The sequence below is a fragment of the Camponotus vicinus genome, unplaced genomic scaffold (assembly GCF_025532165.1).
Source record: "Camponotus vicinus isolate PSW18456_S1 unplaced genomic scaffold, iyCamVici1.0 SCAF_6, whole genome shotgun sequence".
Lineage (NCBI taxonomy): Eukaryota > Metazoa > Arthropoda > Insecta > Hymenoptera > Formicidae > Camponotus > Camponotus vicinus.
Genome location: NW_028141978.1, coordinates 7,956,405 through 7,981,824, shown reverse-complemented (window position 1 = coordinate 7,981,824; position 25,420 = coordinate 7,956,405). Strand labels below are relative to the sequence as shown.

Below are 25,420 nucleotides of genomic sequence, written 5' to 3'. Positions count from 1 at the left end.
AAATTACCGTTTACTTTGTTTGTTCGGTAAATGTTTACTTTAGGTTACACAGCTCGAAAAATTTTTATTTTCACATATGTTGTAGAAGATACATTCCTAAGTATTAAGTAATACACCGTTTGAATTTTGCGGCGGTCTCTCTTCGTTCCTGCGATTTTGAAATTTTATACATACTTATATCATCTTTTCGTTACATTCTAAATATGTTTATATTTTTCTGTTTATATTTGGTCATACCGAGGCTATCTTTCTGAATAACTTTCAAAAGGTTTTAGCCGTTTGTTATTTATTAAATAGTTATTAACAAAAAAAGTTTCATGAATAGAATATAAAATTTTACCACATCATGTATGTTTAAGAAGAAATATAGGTAATTATGCATAAAATGGGCCCAACAATTTAAATTTATATAGAATTTAATACAATTTAATACAATTAAAAAATATAAATGTTTGTGTACACACACACACACACACACGCGGGGGGTGCAAGGGGGGCCTTCGGCCCCCCATCCCGCAACCGCCCCGCCGGTAGGGGACGCATTGCGAAGCGTTCAATCACAATGGATATATGCTGTAAGTTGTAAAACGAGGTCCACCTTGCCTACCGGTGGGGTGGTTGCGGGAGGGGGGTCGAAGACCCCCCGCGTGTGTGTGTACACATACATTTGTGATATTTTTTAATTGTATTAAATTGTATTAAATTCTATATAAATTTAAATTGTTTACCTTTTTTTTTATTAGAATATTTATATTAGAATAATAATTAGAGATAGCAAACGTAAACAAAAAAATATAAACATACAAGTAAAATATAATATGAAACCATGATGAACAAATGTAAACAAGAAATGTAAATATATAAATAGGATACAACGAAAAGATGACATAAAAGTATGAAACTTCAAAAGTGCATATCTCAGAAACGAAAAGAGACCGCTGCAAAATTCAAACGGTGTATTACTTAGGAATGTATTCTCTACAATATATGTGAAAATAAAAATTTTTCGAGCTGTGTAACCTATAGTAAACATTTACCCTAATAAGGAAATGTTTTTGTAGATATCCGAGTGAAATTTAACATGACATTCATAAAACTATTATTAAATAGTAGTCTAATATACATTGCTACAGTGGCAACAATAATTTCGGTTGATGAAACATCAGAAAGCGCACGACGCAGTGCATTAATCGATAAATTATCAACTTATATAATGCCATTACATTATAACATGGAGTTAAGATTAGTCAACGATTATTTCATTTGCGATTGCACAATTACTATTTATATTATTCATGCAACACAAAATATAAGTTTTCATATTCTGGACCCAATGAATAATGTAAGGACGTGGAAATTAACGCAAAATTACAGTGAAATGAATGTTTGTAAAAACATATCAACAAATTATTATGAAAACAATACATTCGTGTTCAATTGCGAAAATGTCTTGTTGCCTGGAATATACAATCTATACATAAGGGTCGAAATTCCAATTAATATCGCAAAAGACTCTTTCGGAACTCCGTACATAAACGGAGATCAAGAGTAAGTAAAAAAATATATGAAATCATATGAAATGATATTGAAATAACAAATTGTATCTTTAGGCATTCTGCGCTTATAATTGTCTAAAGTTAACCATTATTTAAAACATATCGTTAAAATATGGCAGGTGGTTAATCACAACAGGTATCCAATCAAAAGAACAGCAAATATTTCCGTTTTGGAATAAGCCCGAATTAGGAATTACTTTTGATATTTACATAAAGCATCATGGAAAGTACAGAGCTTTGTCGAATATGCCAATACGAGAATCTAAACCGGCAGAAGGTGATAAGGTGTGGACATATTTTAACAGGACTGCTTTAATCTCTATAGATAATGTAGCATTTATGGTGTTTGATTTTCATCGGATCAACTTGACTGAGACTGTTAGCATGTGGTGCAGACCGCAACTGATACCGCATGCAAAATTTGCGCTATATGTTATTGAAAATGTTACTATGTACTTAAAAAATTATATATATTGGCATAATTCAGAGAAAGTCGTTGAGGAGACCCTTGTTTCATCTGAAAATAAAGTGGATCATGTCGCAATCTCAAATTTACAAGACGGAGTCAAAGATATCTTTGGATTCATCTTTTACAGGTAGTATAAGTAATTAAAAATTGATATATTTATTCTATAATATAATAAGTTAAGATATTTAATTAAAAAATTATATTATTATTATATTAAATTTTTCATACATTTATACAGTATACATATTAGTATAATGATTTTTAGAGAAATAGATATCATGTATAATGAAGAATTGGATACTACCGCACGCAAAATGATAATTGCACCTTCAATAGTACGTAGGATAACACAAAAATATATTGGCAATCTATTGTGTCCATCTTATTGGTTTCAATTATGGTTAAACGAAGGCTTTGCTATATTTTTCCAAACAGATATTATCGATAAGGTTATTTTATTTCTAATGCATGAATACACTGTTAAAACGATTAATAGTTGACTACAGAAAACATTTAAATATTTGTATAAATCTCCCATTTTATTTCTTAAACATAAAAAAATATAATTCTTAAAATTCTTTAAATTTTCATAATTCTACATAAAGAAATTTAATAAAAAATAAGGAATGTATGTGTTTATATTTAAATTATTGAGGAAAGAACAAACATTATTTTTAACAGAAGCACTTAATAAAGCCAGTTTGTATATGTACCTTAAGTCTTTTATTTTTCATTAATTATAGATTGATTATATTGAATTGCATTTAGGCTTTACCAAATTCTCGGATAATGGATTTATTTGTAGTTCAAATTCAACACGAATTATTCGACTTAAACCCTTATGTCGTTATCAATTGTGCTGTAGAATATGATAGTTACTTGGAAAATTATTTATTTCCTTCTCTTTCTCATTTCAAAGGTATGTAAATAACATTGAATAAATAAATTTTAAACATCTGAAAGTTAATTTCATGAAAAGTTACATATGTAAATTATAAACAAATGTATTTGTAATTTAACTTTATTATTATTATCATATTTCATTATATTTCGTGCAATGACAGTATTAAAAGAACATGTAAAAGTAAAAGCTAACTTCTCTTTTTTGTATAGTTTTTATTAAATTACACAATATAATTTTTAAATTATAACTGTAAATATCTATCTACTACTGAAATTAATGTTTTTACATATACTTAATTATTTGCTATATAATTGTTACAATTAGTTGCAAACTTTGTTACAAATTTAGTTTTAATTAAATGCTATTTAAAAACTTATGTATTACGAAAAGTATTTTAAATTATAATTTATTAAATCATTTTTTTTTTAATTTCAATAATCGTAGGTTCCATTATATGGCGCATGTTAGAACAAATATTATCGCATGACAAATTTTCAAAAGCTCTCAACATATATTTAAACAATCAGTGAGTATTATATTGTAATGTAATATATGTATGTATATTGTATAGGAAGAGAAAATCTAAATATACATATAATAAGTTTGACAATATACATCCTTTTATTGTTTAAAAAATATGGATATTTTAAAAGTCACATTTATATCCTGTTATATATTTATAAATTTTTCTCGAATAAATTTCAATTCGAGTTTTTTATAGTGAATAAGTGGTAGATTGATAGTTTCCGAATTATAAACAATTCAAACTAAACAATCTTTGGCGAAACAAGTTTTACCAATTTGCGGATAATATAAAAATTACTTTAATTTTTGTAATAAAAATTAAAATAACTAAGAAAATAAATATATGGCTCTAAAAATTTTAAATAAATATATAAAAGGAATAAGGCAATAAGAGCCAGCGCAGGTATTTTTGTACGTATATTATGTAATGATTGATAGGTTTACAAATCATGCACCATTTCTTCGATTACATTAAATATTTAAATGACGCGAACGTTTCGACCCTTTTTTTGGGTCATCTTCAGCGCAACGAATTAAAGGAATAGAATACAGTGGAACAAGATAATATGAACTTTCCGGTGTTAATTAAATCCATCGAGGTCGAATAAAAATAAAGAATTATCGCACATCTTGTCACATTTGTCGTGTCATAGGTCGATCCCCTCCATGATTGAAAGACCAAAGAGGTATGAGTTGGTCCATGTTAGAGTCCAAAAATTAAAACTAAAAGTCAATGATTAAAAGGTGATCAACCCGAACACTCCAATCTGTGATATTAAATGGAATAAGTGGGTAATGAAAACTCACAGTAGGTCGATGTGCAATGTAAATAAATAGATGTCAAAACGTAAAATCAAATAGATTAAATGGATGTAATCAACACGATGAAAGCAGTTGAACATTGTAATCCTCGACTGAACTGATAAACGACTCACAATGTACTAACGAAACGTAAACAGTCGAGGACAACTTTAAATGTTTGGAAGCTTGCTTAAAGCTGATATATAATTATGATGTAAGCATTCGGTGTCAGTCTGTAAATTTAAACTGTTACTTTGTCTTTTTATAAAAAACATTTCTGATATGAGGCGCTTATGAAAAATTGGTTCATTATCTAGAACTCTAATCTCATCCCACTTAAATTCATGGCCTAAACCCAACCTGTGATCCGTAATAACAGAGTGACTTGAAGTATTTCTGGTTATATGTTTCCTGTGTTCTTCGATTCTAGTATGCACTCTCTAAAAGTGAATCAGTGTATTATCACTGTAATCAGTGCTGTACTTATAACTGTTTGTAATCAGTGAGTATTTACTGTTTTTCAGTGATAATACACTGATTCGCTCTAGTGAAAATAGTATATATACTACTTTCACTAGACTGAATCAGTGTATTATCACTGAAAAACAGTAAATACTCACTGATTATAAACAGTTATAAGTATAGCACTGATTACAGTGATAATACACTGATTCACTTTTAGAGAGCAGTTGTCTGCCTGTTTGGCCTACGTAGGACGCATTGCAATCGATCTTATAGACTACATTTCTCGATACCGTCTTCGGTAGAGGATCTTTATGGCCTTTAATGAACTTATTTAGTTTATTAAAACTAAAATAAGAAATTTTGACATTATCAATGCCTCTCACCATATGACTGAATTTTTCTGAGACTGATGGTAAAAGGGGCACTGTAAAATACCTGACAGGTTTGTCGTTATTATTATCTATGGTCTTTCTGTCTTATAGACCTATTAACGCTTCGATCGACCTATGACACGGCAAATGTGACAAGATGTGCGATAATTCTTTATTTTTATTCGACCTCGATGGATTTAATTAACACCGGAAAGTTCATATTATCTTGTTCCATTGTATTCTATTCCTTTAATTCGTTGCGCTGAAGATGACCCAAAAAAAGGGTCGAAACGTTCGCGTCATTTAAATATTTAATGTAATCGAAGAAATGATTGCATGATTTGTAAACCTATCAATCATTACATAATATACATGCAAAAAACCTGCGCTGGCTCTTATTGCCTTATTCCTTTTATATATTTATTTAAAAATTAAAATAATTATTTATGCATATTAAAATTATATTGTAAAGTTTAAATATTTCTATGTTAGTAATAGTTTAATTTTTTATATATATAAAAGTACAAAGATAAATTATGTAAATTGTTATTTTCTTTTTTATGATGCTGATTATACATAGAGTTTAACATTATTAACATCATGTTAAATCTTATAGTTACACTGAGTCTATAGGAAAAACTGCTGATGATTTATGGAATGCCATGCAACGTATCATAGATGAATGGGATTCCGAGTATCAGTTTAATGTGAAAAGCACAGTATATTCGTGGGCCATGCAGATATGTTTCCCCGTGTTGGAGGTGATGCGAAATTATTCTAATAATATTGTAACTATATCAGCACAATTTCACAACAAGTTGGATGAGGAACAATATTATATACCTATTACGTATACTACGGAATCGGAGTCCAATTTTACCAGAACTAGGTCAAACATGTCGTTAACACCATCGAATTCAATAATTGGACTCTTTCTTGAGAAAGATCAATGGATCATTTTAAACATACAACAAGCTGGTAAAAAGTGAATGATAAACTTATATTTTTATTATGTATCATATTGTATGTATAATTTCAATATTGTGATGTAATATCGAAATATACTTAACATTTCAAAATATGTTGAATCAATATATGTAATTTCAAAGTACCTAATAATGGACAGAAGCAATTTATTTTATAATAGGATACTATCGTGTCAATTATGATACCGAGAATTGGCGAAAAATTGCGCGATACTTAAATTCTGAAGAATACAGAAATATACATGTTCTCAATCGAGCGCAAATTATCGATGACGCATTCTATTTTGCGATCGAGAAGAAACTTGAAGTCTCCGTGTTTTGGGAACTCGTTAATTATTTGCGAAAGGAGGAAGATTATATAGCATGGTATCCTATGATCAAAGCATTTGAATTTATGTCAAATATTGTAGCATTCTTAAAATTTTATCCTCAATTCAAGGTAAACATAAAATCAAGAAATTTTCTATTAAGTCAATGCATAATTGCATATCATAATTGTAATTTCATATATCATAATGAAATAATACTTTAAGAATCAGATTCATGTAGAGAATTAAAAAGATAAACTTAATTATATAGCTCCTTCTTCGCCAGAAAAAGTCAAAAATTTAATTTCAAAAGACCCCTATATTTTTAAATTTAATAATTACATTTTTTAAATTTTGAACTTTTGCTATATTCTTGTAATATTAATATTGAAATAAGTAATATTGAATAATAGTGAAATTTATAGTATAAATGATATAATTTATAATTAACTTTGGAAAATTATAGAATACAATTACAATTATTTGCTTTATATTAATTTTCTTCCGTTATAAAATATTTGTGGCGATATTAAAAACTTCATAATACTTTTTTTACAAATTGACTTAAATTTAAATTTTATCACATTCTATATAGCACATATTAATCTATTTGTAAATATCCGTTTTATAAAAAATGAATATCTACCAATTTGAAATTTTTAAAACCGGTTTTTGTGCGTGATGTGTACGTTTAAGACATATTTGTGTATAACATCGAAAAAAGGAGATCATATAGCAAGTTCATCGATATATACATCAATGTACACAGAGTAATATGTACATGTTAATAATGCATGTATTTAGATGATATAAAATATGTAAACAATTATTCGAATAAATGATCGGTAAATTTGGAAATTGTAATGGTTCATGCCATAAAGTTTCATATACTCATTAAAATAAAATTATCTAGTAAAAATACATGTATTTGAACATATATTATATTCATTCTTGTAAATAATATGAAGAAAATTGAATAAAAAGATGCTTTTTTAGGAAGTGCGAAACCCGCTTGATTTAGAATGGAATATGTTCAGCAAAGATACTTACGATGATCATACTGAATGTTTAAAGCAAGAACTCGCAAAGTGGAAATGTCTTATGAATGATGACATATGCAAAATGACGGCATATGAACAATTGAAATGGAATCTGATAAATCCTATAAGATACAAGTAATTCTTCTTATAATACGTGATACTTTATAGAGATATTTTTTAAATTGTCCCAGCAAACATCAAATAACAGTTATATAAATGTTACTTGGTATTTGCTGGGGTGTATGTTTGAGAAATTTATTATTACTTACGTCAAAAATTATTTATGTAACACTAGAACAATTAGTACAATTTTGCTAGAATATTTTTACTTCTTTTTTGGATTCTTTTCCTGTAGAATTTCGCCTGGATGGAAGAGATGGACATATTGTAATGGTTTGAGAACGCCAGATCATATTATATGGAATAGAAGTCTTAATTTTTCCATGAAAGAGATTGATTACACAATTTTAGAATGTTTAGCTTACAGTGAAAGTTTTCAAATCATATTCAATTATATAGAGGAAAAATTACCAGCTAGTTTTGAAACATTTCGGCATAATTTTATGACCAATCTGTCTTATAATCAATCCAAATCGGTAGAGCGAACTGAAGCCTTAATCGCTAACATTTTTCTTTCTACTCTTGCCAAAAATACTAAATATATGCTTAAAGACATATTAAATAATTTCAGAAAATTTACATATTATTACGGGTAACAATATTTCATAATTCAAAGTACATAGATACGAAAATTTATTGTACATATTAATTATTGAAATGTATTATTTTATTCTTACAGGACAGTCAATGAGATGGCGGTATTAACTGTTATAATTAATAATGTGTATTCTGAGGAACAATTGGGCGAGGTAATTTTAATGAATCATAGTTTGATATTTATCGTTAAATTTTTATTATAAAATATATTTTTTACAATATGTTGTTTCAAAGTCGATGTTACACATATTTTTGCTGATTAGAAATGCTAAAATTGAATTTTGTGATAGTAAACTTATTATGTACGAAATATAGTCCGATGTTGTGCATACGACAAATTTACTCATTTTGAGCAATTGTTGAAACATTTTCTAAAATAAAACAAAACAATAATTTTAAAATAAAAATATAACAAAACATTTCTATTTCATTTCCTCTGCCATTCAATCAGTGTATAGGAAAATAGGCCCCATAAGTCGACTAGCCCATAGCTCGTACAGGATCCTGCTACACACCTACCAGTAGCGTTCGATGGGTTGTCTTCATCAAGGTGCTAGACTGAAAGTATTACTTTTTATTTGTTATCACAATGAAACTATAAATTTGCGAACATAAGTTTATTATCAAAAAGTATTCAATATTAGCTCCCATACCTACTATAGAAGTTTGTAACAGCGAATAAAACACACAATTTGTATGTTATATATTTTATACACAATCTTCTATATACCTTGTTCCATGATTCTGTCAATGAAGCTCTGCCTGTATAATACTGTGACAATTACAAAATCATTTATTGATGACACTTGTTAACATTTTTTTCAGATAAAAAAATTTATCAGAAATGAGATTAAAGATTTCCGGTATCTCTTTGCAACTCTTTATGTTATTGACCACAAGATAGAAATACGTCGGTCGGAGATCAAAAGACAGGCAGAATTTCTTCAATCTTTTTTTACCAACTAAAAATATAAAGATCTATAGTGTGTCGAACTGTTTAGAAACCAAGAAAAATGTAGCATAATCGTTTTGGATAAGATATATGAATTGATGTAATTAATCATTATTTTCATATAATTGTTAATAATTCATTAATTGTTTTTAATTATATTTTAAGTAATTTTTACATATATTAGCATTTTTGTAATTTAATATTTGTACATAGTTAATTATATTTATATAATATTTATTATAAATACATATATGTATATATAATGTATATGCATATAAATATATATATATATATATATATATACATGTACATATGTATATATTTATAACATTAATTAATTATATTTAAATATTTTTACTTAATATTAAAATTCAGTATTAACTAAATTTAGCAAATATGTGTATTAAACTTAAAATATATAGATGAAATATCAAACTTAATATTTTTGTTACTCGTTATTATATAATATTTACCACTATAATTTTTAATTTAATCCAAGACAAAGAAGTAGATAAACAATTACACTTTATAATCTTTGTAAATGATGTTCTTCTTAATCTATGCTTATATAATACAAAACTATTTAGCCCTATATAGGAAACTCAATTAAATATGTTATTATTACTGCATCTATCGTGTATTTTTCAATAATCGACCAAAGCAGTAACACTTATTCGAATTCAAAGTTGTGTGTGGTTAAATCATTATAAATATTAATGATCTGTTGAGAAAGAAAATGTTTCTTGCTCTATAAACCTATAAATTTTAATCTTCAATTAAAATGGACCAAATTGAAAGACGACAAATATTCCTCACATCTTTGAAATAAAGAAGTTATCAACAAAGAATGGAGAAATGTAAATTAAGATTTCTTTAATTTTTCTTCTTTGCTGAAGGAACACTGCTAAGAAGTACAACATCAAAATAAACAGCCATTTTGCTGACCCGTTTATTGCTCATGAAATTAAAGTAGCTCAAGAAATAACATAGAATACAATTAATTTTTCATAATCATTACAAGCAATTAATTTTTATTATATATTAAATAAGAATGTTCATTATCTTGTTTTTGAAATCCGTTTATCATTTGTATTTGCCATAATACAAAAATATATAATCAGATGGTTTTATAATTCGCAATTGAACATTCCGGAATTAAAGAAATAATATTATAGACATCACGCCTCGGAGTATCATAGCGAGAGAAATGTCGTTTTTTGAATTGATGAATATGTCAATGTATGGGACAAATATTTCAACCATAACATTAACATTCCGATTGTCGCCCATTTTTCGAACATGCAAAAAAACATTAATATATGAACTCAACAATATCACTCGTAATTTTATTTCTGAATGATTTTAGATATATACATGTAAAGTCCGATAAATTAAAATGCTGGAAACTTCATTCGATGATATCGTGTGTTTCGATTTACGATGTTTTATATTTGTCAGTTCTCTCATGATGTATTCTTCGCTCTTTTAGTAGCTAATATGTGTAAACTCATTCTCCATGTTAATATAATTTTTGTTATTCTCTTCTCATATAATCGATAAGTGATCTCATAATATTGGTATAAATTTATCGACGTTCACAAAGCTATTTTGAAAATTCATAGTACATATTTCAGAGCCATAACTGAATAGAAAAATAGCAGCAGTAAGCACTTAGAAATTAAAAAAATATTATACATATTTATTAAAAATTCGTAACTAAATTTTATTGCGTCATAATGTAAAATTCTCTATCAAATGTTATCGAGCATTTTCAGCATTCCAACATCTTATATTAAACCATTCTACAATTTTTGCGTACTAGAATGGACGATGTGAAGAAATTTAATTACTGTGTCAATATTGTTTTCTATGCATTAATATAAAAAAATTTCTCTATTTATTGCTTAGTCGTTTCACTGTTAAAAATAAACCATTAAGAAATTCGAAAAATTAAATAAACATTTTTTAAGCAAGGGAATAAATATACTATTATTTGCAATCATTTATTACTTAGTTGTTCTGAGTTAAAAGCAGAAAATGTGCAATTTAAATTTATTGAAAATTTTATAGACATTTAAATCATTCCGTCAATGTCACAATTAACTGTATATTGCTTTATATTATAACGACTAATTGATTTGTAATCGAAATTTTATAAATCTATCTTGTGGCTACTATGCATGACGATGCATGATGAAAGCTATCCCTAATTTCTATAATTAATAATTTAGAATCAATTCTATGTAAAAAAATGGATTTTCAGCCTCTATAGCGATTAAATGATCGAATATATTAATTTGCGTACAAATTAATGCCAAATAGGAAACGATAGTGTAAAATATTTTAATGATACGAATATTTTAATGACAACTCTTACGATATGGACAACTTTTTTTTTATTTATTGTACATTCCTAGACTTTGTATTAAATTCAGGAATTTTCTAAAAGAGATAAAGATATAATGTAAAATGTAGAATATTTTTATCTTATATATCGAATGTACATGCGATTTCTCAATTAATTTCATCTTGCGAACGTTCCAGAAAAATGATCGTTACAAATAAAAACTTTAAATATGAAAACGGAATACAAAGAATGTATACAAAAAGACAGCATATAAAAACAAATATATACATATTAATTTTTATCAATATGTAAAATATTCCTATGTTATATACACATATAATCAAGGTGTGTGTGAAATATTTACATGACGCGCGCGCGCGCGCGCACACACACGCACACACACACACACACACAATGTATCTTGTATTTACTATCAGGTATGCCGACAGTGCCGTCAGTTTATAACAACCTTTTGAAGCGATAGGATTGCTGTCGAATGTTTATTTGGAATTAAACTTAACTTAAACGTCCGGTTCAACAAGTAGGGTAAGACTTTAGATAAATTTACAATAAAATACTTATAAATCTCCTTTTCTTTGAATATACAGGGTGTCCCTGAGCATGTGCTCACGCACTTGTGAGGAGGTAGAGCGCAGTAAATTAAATAAAGAAATCCTATTCCATGTAACGATTTTTGTAATAATAATAGAAATATTAATTATTGAAAATTCATCATAGTTACTTTGAAGGTCAATTTTAAGATTGACAGAGGCACTTTCAGAAAAAACGTTTGATACAAAAGTTTCTTATTTTTTCACGTACAATTCGAATCTGTAATAAAAAGTACCATATTCCCCCAAAAAAATTCAACTTCCGATCCGGATGGCCTATTTCCGGTCGGAATCAAAAGTTGAAAATATCACCATTTCTTTATTTAATTTACTGCGCTCTACCTCTTCACAAGTGCGTGAGCACATGCTCAGGGACACCCTGTATATATATACAAAAATACGTTGAATAATGAGCTATTTTATTTCTTAAAAAAGACATTCCTTTTCAATATTCAAAACACATATTTCTATATTACAATTATTTTTATCTTTTGTAAATCATGTAGTTAATAAGAAGATATTAAAAGAAGATATTAAAATATTAATATATTGTAATAACATCATTTAATCATATTTTGATATAGAAAATATGAAATCTAAGTCAAGTATTTATTGACGTTATAATATTATTATATGCGTTTAATTTTACACCATAGCTATAAAATTATATTAAAAATATTTAATATTATCTGTATTTCGTTTTTTAAAATATCTTTTTTATAATGAATGTCTAAAGCCAATGTTCTCTTCTAATGTTACTTAAATAGAACATTTTAAATTAAATATGTAATGAACGTGAATGAGGAACGAGCAGTAGATGAATATTTTGTCCGAAAAAATGAATGTGACATGACATATACTAATATCGTCTTTTCTTCATATTTGATCCGAATTGTTATATCAATTAAGTTTCAAATAAACTTTATTTTGGTACATGTTTATTGTTCGTTCGTTTTTAATACATCTCTCACTTAATATTAGGAGAGACATATAAACTTTGAAGATAACATGTTAGTACATAAACATACAATCCATTTATAATATCCGCTATATTGAAAATATCTCTCCATTTCTCATATATTTTAATGCTTCTAAAAATTTAACATGTATATGTAAGGAAGAGATTAAAGTTGTTAAAACTTGTTATATATATAGAATACTAGAATATGAAAAACACAGAAATATGTAATTGCACTAGAGGAAATCGTAAAGATGAAACTGAACTTGAAATAAACAAATAAAAATTACTGTTTACTTTGTTTGTTCTTTTCGGAATTATCTAAACATGTTCTTTATGTTTTCCAATATTCATTTTCAAAAAAATTATCTAATATAACATTTCATTAAGTTATAATTACTTTCTATTAATGATTTCTTTTACTTATAAATAAATTGAATTGTGTTGTATCTTTCCTTATATAAATCTTATTTTCTTAAAAATTCATATAAATTCTCTTGAAGCTTTTTCACACAAAAGTCAATTGAATTGCACTCTGTGTACCTTGTTTCTAATAAGGAAACGTTTTTATAGATATCCGAGTGAAATTTAACATGACATTCATAAAACTCTTATTAAGTAGTAGTCTAATATACATTGCTACAGTGGCAACAATAATTTCTATTAATGAAACATCAGAAAGCGCACGACGCAGTGCATTAATCGATAAATTATCAACTTATATAATGCCATTACACTATAACATGGAGTTAAGATTAGTCAACGATTATTTCATTTGTGACTGCACAATTACTATTTATATTATTCATGCAACACAAAATATAAGTTTTCATATGCTGGACCCAATAAATAATGTAAGGACGTTGAAATTAACGCAAAATGACATTGAAATGAATGTTTGTAAAAACATATCAACAAATTATTATGAAAACAATATATTCGTGTTCAATTGCGAAAATATCTTGTTGCCTGGAATATACAATCTATACATAAGGGTTGAAATTCCAATTAATATCGTAAAAGACTCTTTCGGAATTTACATAAACGGGGATAAAGAGTAAGTAAAAAAATATATGAAATCATATAAAATGATATTGAAATAACAAATTCTATCTTTACGCATTCCGCGCTTATAATTGTCCAAAGTTAACCATTATTTAAAGCATATCGTTAAAATGTGGCAGGTGGTTAATCACAACAGGTATCCAATCAAAAGAACAGCAAATATTTCCGTTTTGGAATAAGCCCGGATTAAGAATTACTTTTGACATTTCCATAAAGCATTATCGAAAGTACAGAGCTTTGTCGAATATGCCGATACGAGAATCTAGACCGGCAGATGGTGATAATGTGTGGACATATTTTAACAAGACTGCTTCAATCCTCATAATTAATGTAGCATTTATGGTGTTTGATTTTCATCGGATCAACTTGAATGAGACTGTTAGCATGTGGTGCAGACCACAACTAATACCGCATGTAAAATTTGCGCTATATGTTATTGAAAATGTTACTATGTACTTGAAAAATTATATATATCGGCATCATTCAGAGAATGTCGTTGAGGAGACCCTTGGTTCATCTGAAAGTAAAGTGGATCATGTTGCAATCTCGAATTTACAAGACGAAGTCAAACAGATTTTGGGATTCGTCTTTTACAGGTAATATATATAATTATAAATAGATATATATTCTATAAAATAAGTTAAGGTATTTAATTAAAAATTATATTATTATCCGAAATTTTTCATACATTTATACAGTATATATATTAGTATAATGATTTTTAGAGAAACAGATATTACGTATAATGAAGAATTGGATACTGCCGCACGCAAAATGATAATTGCACCTTCAATAGTACGTAGGATAACACAAAAATATTTTGGGAATCTATTGTGTCCATCTTATTGGTTTCAATTATGGTTAAACGAAGGTTTTACTATATTTTTCCAAACAAATATTATCGATAAGGTTATTTTATTTCTTAAATATAAAGAAAATATGATTGTTCAAATTTTTTAAGTTTTCATAATTCTACACAAAGAAATTTAATAAAAAATAAGGAATGTATGTATTTATATTTAAATTTTTGAGGAAAGAACAAACATTATTTTTAACAAAAGCAATTAGTGTGTGTGTAAAGCCAAATTGTATATATATATATATATATATATATATATATATATCTCAAGTCTTTTATTTTTCATTAATTATAGATTGATTATATTGAATTGCATTTAGGTTTTACCAAATTCCCGGATAATGGATTTATTTGTAGTTCAAATTCAACACGAATTATTCGACTTAAACCCTTATGTCGTTATCAATTGTGCTGTAGAATATAATAGTTACCTGAAAAATTATTTATATCCTTCTCTTTCTCATTTCAAAGGTATGTAAATAACATTGAATAAATAAATTTTAAACATCTGAAAGTTAATTTCATGAAAAGTTAAATAAGTAAACTATAAACATATAAATGTATTTGTAATTTAACTTTATTATTATTATCATATTTTATTATATTTCGTGCAATGACAGTATTAAAAGAACATGTAAAATTAAAAACTAACTTCTTTTTTTTGTATAGTTTTTATTAAATTGCATAATATCATATAATTTTTAAATTATAACTGTAAATATCTATCTACTATACTGAAATTAATTTTTTTACATATACTTAATTATTTACTATATAATTGATACAATTAGTTGCAAACTTTGTTACAAATTTAGTTTTAATTAAATGCTATTTAAAAACTTATGTATTACGAAAAGTATTTTAAATTATAATTTATTAAATCATTTTTTTTTAAATTTCAATAATCATAGGTTCCATTTTATGGCGCATGTTAGAACAAATATTATCGCATGACAAATTTTCAAAAGCTCTCAACATATATTTAAACAATCAGTGAGTATTATATTGTAATGTAATATATGTATGTATACTGTATAGGAAAAGAAAATCTAAATATAGATATAATAAGTTTGACAATATGCAGCCTTTTATTGTTTAAAAAATATGGATATTTTAAGAGTCACATTTATGTTGTTATTATATATTTATGAATTTTTCTCGAGTAAATTTCAGTTCGAGTTTTTCATGAATATGTGATAGAGAGAGATTAATAATTTCCGAATTATAAAGAATTCAAACTGAGTAATCTTTGGAAAAACAAGTTTTATCAAGATGCGGATAGTATAAAAATAACATTAATAAATAATTATTTATGTATATTAAAATTATATTGTGAAGTTTAAATATTTCTATGTTAGTTATAGTTTAATTTTTATACATACAAATACGAAGATAAATTATGTAAATTTTTATTTTCTTTTTTATAATGCTGATTATACATAGTGTTTAACATTATTAACATTTACCATCATGTTAAATCTTATAGTTACGCTGAGTCTATAGGAAAAACTGGCGATAATTTATGGAATGCTATGCAAAGTATCATAGATGAATGGGATTCCGAATATCAGTTTAATGTGAAAAACATAGTTCATTCGTGGGCCATGCAGAGATGTTTCCCCGTGTTGGAGGTGATGCGAAATTATTCTAATAATATTGTAACTATATCAGCACAATTTCACAACAAGTTGGATGAGAAACAATATTATATACCTATTACGTATACTACGAAATCGAAGTCCAATTTTACCATAACTTGGACAAATATTTGGTTAATACCATCAAATTCAAAAATTGAACTCTTCCTTGAGAAAGATCAATGGATCATTTTAAACTTACAACAAGCTGGTAAAAAGTGAATGATAAACTTATATTTTTATTATGTATCATATTGTATGTATAATTTCAATATTCTGATGTAATATCGAAATATTCTTAACATTTCGAAATATGTTGAATTAATATATGTAATTTCAAAGTACCTAATAATGTACAAAAGCAATTTGTTTTATAATAGGATACTATCGTGTCAATTATGATACTGAGAATTGGCGAAAAATTGCGCGATACTTAAATTCTGAAGAATACAGAAATATACATGTTCTCAATCGAGCGCAAATTATCGATGACGCATTCCATTTTGCGATCGAGAAGAAACTTGAATTCTCCGTATTTTGGGAACTTGCTATTTATTTACGAAAAGAGGAAGATTATATAGCATGGTATCCTATGATCAAAGCTTTTGAATTTATATCGAATATTGTCGCATTCTTAGAATTTCATCCTGAATTTAAGGTAAACACAAAATCAAGAAATTTTCTATTATGCCAATGCATAATACATATCATAATCGTGATTTCATATATCGATATACCGACAGTGAAATAATTCTTTAAACATTATATTCATGTAGAGAATTGAAAAAATTGAACTTAATTATATAGTTCCTTCTTTGCTAAAAAAAGACAAAAATTTAATTTCAGAAGACGCTTATGTTTTTAAATTTAATAATTACATTTTAAATTTTGAACTTTTCGAATTGCTAATTTACTGTAATATTAATATTGTGGAATTTATAATATGAATGATATAATTTATATTTAATTTTAGAAAATTATAGAATACAATTACAATTATTTTTTTTATATTAATTTTCTTCCATTATAAAATATTTGCAATATTAAAAACTTTATAAAATATTTTATAGAAATTTATTTATATTTTCAATTTTATCACATTCTATACAACACATGTTTATCTATACATGTTTATCTAACACATGTTTTCTAAATATCTATTCTATGAAAAATGAAAATTTACAAATTTGAAATTTATAAAACCGATATTTTTGTGTAATATGCAACATTTAAAACATATTTGTGTGTGATATATAACATTGAAAAAAGAGGATCATATAGCAAATTCATCAATCGGCACATCAATGTATACAGAGCAATATATACATGTTAATAATGCATGTATTTAAATGATATAAAATATGTAAACAGTTATTCGAATAAATGATCGGTAAATTTGAAAATTGTAATGGTTCATGCCATAAAGTTTCATATACTTATTAAAATAAAATTATCTAAAAGTACATATTTACATATATACATATTACATATACATATATACATATATAAAAATACATATATACATATATATTTGCATATATATTATATTCCTTCTTCTAAATAATATAAAAAAATTAAATAAAAAGATGTTTTTTTTAGGAAGTGCGAAAGTCGCTTGAATTAAGATGGAATCTGTTCAGCGAAGATAGCAATGATGATCATACTGAATGTTTAAAGCAAGAACTCGCAAAGTGGAAGTGTCTTATGAATGATAACATATGCAAAATGACGGCATATCGACAATTGCAATGGCATCTGATAAATCTAAAAAAAAACAAGTAATTCTTCTTATAATACTTGATTTTTATAGGGATATTTTTTATATGTGCATGTTTGAGAAATTAATTATGACTTTACGTCAAAAATTATTTATGTAACATTAGAATAATTAGCACAATTTCGCTAGAATATTTTTACTTCTTTTCCGGATTTTCTTTTGTAGACTTTCGCCTGGATGGAAAAGGTGGACATATTGTAATGGTTTGAAACTATCAAGTTTTAATACATGGAATAGAACTTTTAATTTTTCCATGAAAAAAATTGATTACACAATTTTAGAATGTTTAGCTTACACAGAAGATTTTGAAATTATATTCCATTACTTAAAGCTAAAATTACCAGCTAGTCTTGAAACTCTTCGGCATAACTTTAAGACCAATCTATCTTATAATCAATCCAAATCGATAGAGCAAGCTGAAGCCTTATATGCTAATATTTTTCTTTTTACTCTTGCCAAAAATACTAAATATATGCATAAAATCATATTAAATAATTTCAGAGACGTAAAATATTTTCGGTAATGATATTTTATAATTCAAAATACATAGATACGAAAATTTATTGTACATATTAATTATAAATACATTATTTGTTCTGACAGGACAGTAATTGCGAAGGCGGTATTAACTGTTATAATTAACAATGTGTATTCTAAGGCACAGTTGGGCGAGGTAATTTTAATGAATAAAAGTTCGATATTTATCATTAAATTTTTATTATAAAATTTATTTTTTGCAATATATTGTTTCAAGGTCGATGATATAAACACTTATGATAGGTAGAAGTGCTAAAGTTGCATTTTTTAAATAGTAAACTTATGTTCACAAATTTATAATTTTAACGCGACGATTTAAAAATGATATTTTCATATTGTTCAGAGCCTTGCTAGAGATGTTAAATTTTTGATAAGATCAACAGAAACATCCGACGTTGCCATGCATACAACGACAAATTAGCTCATTTTGGGCAATTGTTGTTTGAAACATTTTTTGAAATAAAAAATAAAACAATAATTTGAAAATAAAAATATAAAAAAAAATTTCTATTGCACACACAGTTCCTTTGCCTCTCAACCAGTGTATAGGAAAATAGATCTCATAAGTCGACTAGTCCACAGCCTGTGCAGGACTGTGGTATGCACCTATCGCGCGTAGTAGCGTTCGATAGGTTGTCTTCATCAAGGCGCTAGACTGAAAATATTATTTTTTATTTGCTATCGCATTAAAACTATAAATTTGCAAACATAAGTTTATTATCAAAAAATGTTCAATATTAGCTCCTGTACCTACCATAGAAGTTTGTAACAGCGAATAAAACACACAATTTGTATATGTTATATATTTTATATACAATCTTCTACATATTTTTTATAATTCTGTCAATAATGAAATTTTGATTACATAATAATAAGATAATATTTACGAAATTATTTACTGATGATAACTTAAAATAATATCTTTTAGATAAAAAAATTCATTAAAGAGAAGGTTGAACAATCAATATTTTCGGATGTTGAACGTAAGATAGAAACACGCTGGTCAGAGATCGAAAGACAGACAAAATTTCTTCAATCTTTATTCATCGATTAAAAATATAAAGATCTATAACGCGATAAACTATTTAGAAACCGAAAATAGTATAATTGTTTTAAAATATATGAATTTTACGTATGTAATCACTATTACACACATTAATCACTATTTTCATATAATTGTTAATAATTCTTTAATTGTTTTTAATTATATTTTAAGTTATTTTTACATATGTTAGCCTTTTCAAAAGATTTAATATTTATATAAATATAATTACGAATTACACATTTACGTAATATTTATTATAAATTCATATATATATATATATATATATATATATATATATATTTATTATATATACATATATACATATATTATATATATATATATATATATATATATATATATACATATTATAATAAGTATTACATATTTATAATATGTATTTATAATATTATGTAGTTATAATAAATATTTATATATATATGTATGTATTTATCACAAATATTATATATACATATACATATGGATATATTTATGACATTGATTTAATATTCTTAAATATATATGTTTACTTATTATAATTCGGATGCATTAATTAAATTTATTAAGTATGTATATTAAATTTAAAATATATAGGTAAAATATAAAACTTGATACTTTTATTATTCGCTATTATAATAATAATTACCATTACAATTTTTAATTAATCCAAAAACGAGAAGTAGATAAATAATTACACTTTATAATCTTTGTATATATGTTCTTCCTAATCTATGCTTATATAATACGAAACCATTTAGCATTATATAAGAAGTTAAATTAAATATGTTATTAATATTACATCTATCGTGTATTTTTCAATAATCGACCAAAACACTTATTCGATACTAACGAATTCAAAGTTATGTGTTTAATTCATTATAAATATTGATGATCTGTGGAGAGAGAAAAATGTTTCTTGATCTTTAAATCTATAAATTTTAATCTTCAATCAAAATAAACCAAATCGAAATTCAACGAATATTCCTTACATCTTTGAATTAAAAACGTTATCAACAAAGAGTGGAGAAATGTAAATTAAGGTTTCTTTATTTTCTTTTTCTTTGCTATGAAGGAATACTGCCAAGCAAGTACAACATCCAAATAACCATTTTACAAACCCGTTTATTGGTCATAAAATTAAAATAAAAAATAACAGAATAGAATTAATTTTTCATAAACATTACAAGCAATTAATTTTTATCATATATTAAATAAGAATGCTCATTATCTTGTTTTTGTAATCCGTTTGTCATTTGTATTCGCCATAATAAAGAAATATATAATCAGATGGTTTTATAATTCGCAATTAAACATTCCGGAATTAAAGAAATAATATTATAGACATGGCGCCTCGGACTATCATAGCGAGAAAAATGTCGCTTTTTGAATTGATGAATATGTCAATGTATGGGACAAATATTTCAAATATTTTAACGATAACATTCCGATTGTCGCTCATTTTTCGAACATGCAAAGAAACATTAATATATGAACTCAACAATATTTCCCATAATTTTATTTCTGAATGAGCTTAGATGTATACATCTAGAGTCCGATAAATTAAAATGCTGGAAACTTTATTCGATGATATCGTGTGTTTCGATTTACGATATTTTATATTTGTCAGTTTTCTCATGATGTATTCTTCGCTCTTTTAGTAGCTAATATGTGTAAACTCATTCTCAATATTAATATAATTTTTGTTATTCTCTTCTCATATAATCGATAAGTGATCTCATAATATTGGCATAAATTTATCGACGTTCACAAAGCTATTTTGAAAATTCATAGTACATATTTCAGAGCCATAACTGAATAGAAAAATAGCAGCAGTAAGCACTTAGAAATTAAAAAAAATATTATACATATTTATTAAAAATTCGTAACTAAATTTTATTGCGTCATAATGTAAAATTCTTTATCAAATGTTATCGAGCATTTTCAGCATTCCAACATCTTATATTAAACCATTCTACAATTTTTGCGTACTAGAATGGACGATGTGAAGAAATTTAATTACTGTGTCAATATTGTTTTCTATGCATTAATATAAAAAAATTTCTCTATTTATTGCTTAGTCGTTTCACTGTTAAAAATAAACCATTAAGAAATTCGAAAAATTAAATAAACATTTTTTAAGCAAGGGAATAAATATACTATTATTTGCAATCATTTATTACTTAGTTGTTCTGAGTTAAAATCAGAAAATGTGCAACTTAAATTTATTGAAAATTTTATAGACATCTAAATCATTCCGTCAATGTCACAATTAACTGTATATTGCTTTATATTATAACGACTAATTGATTTGTAATCGAAATTTTATAAATCTATCTTGTGGCTACTATGCATGACGATGCATGACGAATGCCATTCCTCATCTCTACAATTAATAATGTAGAATTAATTCTATGTAGAAAAATGGATCTTCAGTCCCTATAGCGATTAAATGATCGAATATATTAATTTGCGTACAAATTAATGCCAAATAGGAAATCTAGTGTAAAATATTTTAAAGATACGAATATTTTAATGACAACTCTTACGATATAGACAACTCTTTTTTATTTATTGTACATTCTTAGACTTTGTATTAAATTCTGGAATTTTCTAAAAGTGATAAAGGTATAATGTAAAATGCTGAATATTTTTATCTCATATATAGAGTGTACACGCGCGATTCCCTAATTAATTTTATTTCGCGAACGTTTCTCCAGAAAAACAATCGTTACAAATAAAAACTTTAAATATAAAAATGGAATACAAAGAACGTATACAAAAAGACATCATACAAAAACAAATATGTACATATTGATTTTTATCGATGAGTAAGATAATTCTATGATGTATACATATATAATCAAGGTGTGTGTGAAATATTTACATGACACACACACACACACAATGTATCTTGTATATTTACTCTCAGGTATGCCGACAGTGTCGTCAGTTTATAACAGTCTTTTGAAGCAGTAAGATTGCTGTTGAATATTAATTTGGAATTAAACTTAACTAAACGTCTGATTCAACAAGTAGGGTAAGACTTTAAATAAATTTACAATAAAATACTTATAAATCTCCTTCTCTTTGAATATGTGTATACAAAAATACGTTACATAATAAGGCTGTTATTTTGCTTCTTAAAAGAGACATTCCTTTTCAATTTTCAAAAGACATGTTTCTATATTGCAATTATTATTTTTATTTTCTGTAAATAATGTAGCTAATAAGAAGATATTTAAAAGTATATTGTAATTATATCATTAATCACATTTTGATATAGAAAATATAAAATCTAAGACAATTTCTTGACGTTATAATATTATTATATGCGTGCTTAAATTTACACACACACTGATAAAAAATTATAGTTGAAATTATCATAATTTCACTATAATTTATAGTATCTTAAGGCGCCAAGCATATATAATAGTGCATTTTACTATAAAAAATATAGTTGATATAACATGAAAATATAGTTCGTAAAATCATAATATCCATTTCATGTAACCATATGGTTATGGTATACGTAGTGTTCCGAAATTCACTATTAGTACTAAAAATCTATAATACATGTTACGTATATTACAGATTTTTAATATACGCAGCACCAAGTTGTTTAAAAGTTTTTTTTCCGTCTATAATTTCAAATAATCTCTTCTAATATTCTGAATCCTAACAAGGAATCCAGATTATTAAATAAATTATTTTAAATTCAGTTTGTCTGAAATTAAACTGATAAACAGTGATATGTCAGAAAGAGGATGCTCACATGCATACAATCCGAGAACCTGCGTGTGAGTAGCATCCTCTTTCTCGCACTACTGCTAAGAGGAAAAAAATATACTTTAGATCTTACGTGTTTAATACTAGTCCTTTATATACATTTTATGCTAAATATTTTATGCTAAATATTGAATACGAGAAAAATTAAGAGTAGTGCGCCGCGTAACGGCAAGCGAAGAAACATGTGCCACATACAATCATTCCAAATAATAAGTTTTATGTTGTTAAATGTGCTATTCATCAGGTTCCACGTACTATTTAGATATAGTTGTTATTATAATTTTTTTCATTTATTACTACTATATTAATATCTAAATGACAGATAATATAGTAATATTTACCATTATTAATGTTACAATCACTATATGAATAGTAAAATTATATGTATCATTCCTTTCTTTCATTTTTTACTTATATGATATTTGAAATTATTATAAATTATAGTAAAAAGTTTCATTGTTTCTCGGTACCATGCGTATATAGTTTATATTACCAGTATTATAGTAAAATTTACTATAAAAATGAGTATCCTAACTATAATTTTTTTACCATGCAATTATAGTCAATTTTATTATCGATTTTTTTATCAGTGCACCATAGCTATAAAATTATATTAAAAATATTTAATATTGCTTGTATTTCGTTTTTAAAATATTTCTTTTTATAATAAATGCGTAAAATCAATGTTTTCCTCCAACGTTACTGAAATAGAATATCTTAAATTAAATATGTAATGAACGCGCGAATGAAGAACGAGCAGTAGATTAATATTTTGTTCGAATAAATGAGTGTGACATGACATATACTAATATCGCTTTTTTAGCATTTTTTCATATTTGATTCGAATTATTATATTAAACGCAGTGGCCATATTGAATTTTTGCCCCACTCTAGGTATATTCATAGACAAAGAAACTGGCACCACGAAAACATGTTATCTCTTTCTAAAATTTGTATAACTTTTTAGCCAAACGCGAAGTCTATATATTATACGTCCATGAATTGCACTGAAAGAAATTTTAAAGATGAAACTGAACTTGACATAAATAAGTAAAAATTATGTTTACTTTGTTTGTTCTTTTCGGAATTATTTAAATATGTTCATTATGGTTTCCAATATTCATTTTCAAGAAAAACATTTAATGTAACACTTTATTAAGTTCTAATAATTTTTTATTAATGATTTCTTTCATTTATGAATAAATTGTATTGTTTTATTTTTCTTTATATTAATCTTATTTTCTTAAGAAAATTAATATAAATTCTCTTCAAGGCTTTTTCACACAAAAGTTAATTGAATTGTATACTCTTTGAATCCTGTTTCTAATAAGGAAACGTTTTTATAGATATCCGAGTGAAATTTAACATGACATTCATAAAACTATTGCTAAGTAGCAGTCTAATATACATTGCTACAATGGCAACAATAATTTATATTGATAAAACAACAGAAAGCGCACAACGCAGCGCATTAATCGATAAATTATCAAATTATATAATGCCATTACACTATAACATGGAGTTAAGATTAGTCAACGATTATTTCATTTGCGACTGCACAATTACTATTTATATTATTCATGCAACGCAAAATATAAGTTTTCATATACTGGATCCAATAAATAATATAAGAATGTCGAAATTAACGCAAAATTGCAGTGGAATGATTTATAAAAAGGAATCAACAAATTATGATGATTATGAATT

The 25,420-nt window shown here is 25.9% G+C and overlaps 2 protein-coding genes across 2 annotated transcripts; both read left to right on the top strand.

Moving 5' to 3' along the window:
- Positions 1–826: 826 nt before the first annotated feature.
- LOC145973197 (aminopeptidase N-like) lies at positions 827–9,167 on the top strand. Its single transcript, XM_083102431.1, has 12 exons — positions 827–839; positions 1,062–1,548; positions 1,676–2,152; positions 2,291–2,474; positions 2,794–2,944; positions 3,374–3,455; positions 5,708–6,069; positions 6,239–6,516; positions 7,382–7,560; positions 7,781–8,137; positions 8,225–8,294; positions 8,968–9,167. The coding sequence occupies exons 1-12, from the start codon at positions 827–829 to the stop codon at positions 9,106–9,108; spliced, it is 2,781 nt and encodes a 926-aa protein (XP_082958557.1). The 3' UTR covers positions 9,109–9,167.
- Positions 9,168–11,780: 2,613 nt separating this feature from the next.
- Positions 11,781–19,980, top strand: LOC145973057 (aminopeptidase N-like). The gene is made up of 12 exons (XM_083102219.1): positions 11,781–11,987; positions 13,584–14,067; positions 14,195–14,671; positions 14,801–14,984; positions 15,255–15,405; positions 15,846–15,927; positions 16,421–16,782; positions 16,952–17,229; positions 18,171–18,349; positions 18,514–18,867; positions 18,952–19,021; positions 19,814–19,980. The coding sequence occupies exons 2-12, from the start codon at positions 13,604–13,606 to the stop codon at positions 19,937–19,939; spliced, it is 2,727 nt and encodes a 908-aa protein (XP_082958345.1). The 5' UTR covers positions 11,781–11,987; positions 13,584–13,603; the 3' UTR covers positions 19,940–19,980.
- Positions 19,981–25,420: the final 5,440 nt, after the last annotated feature.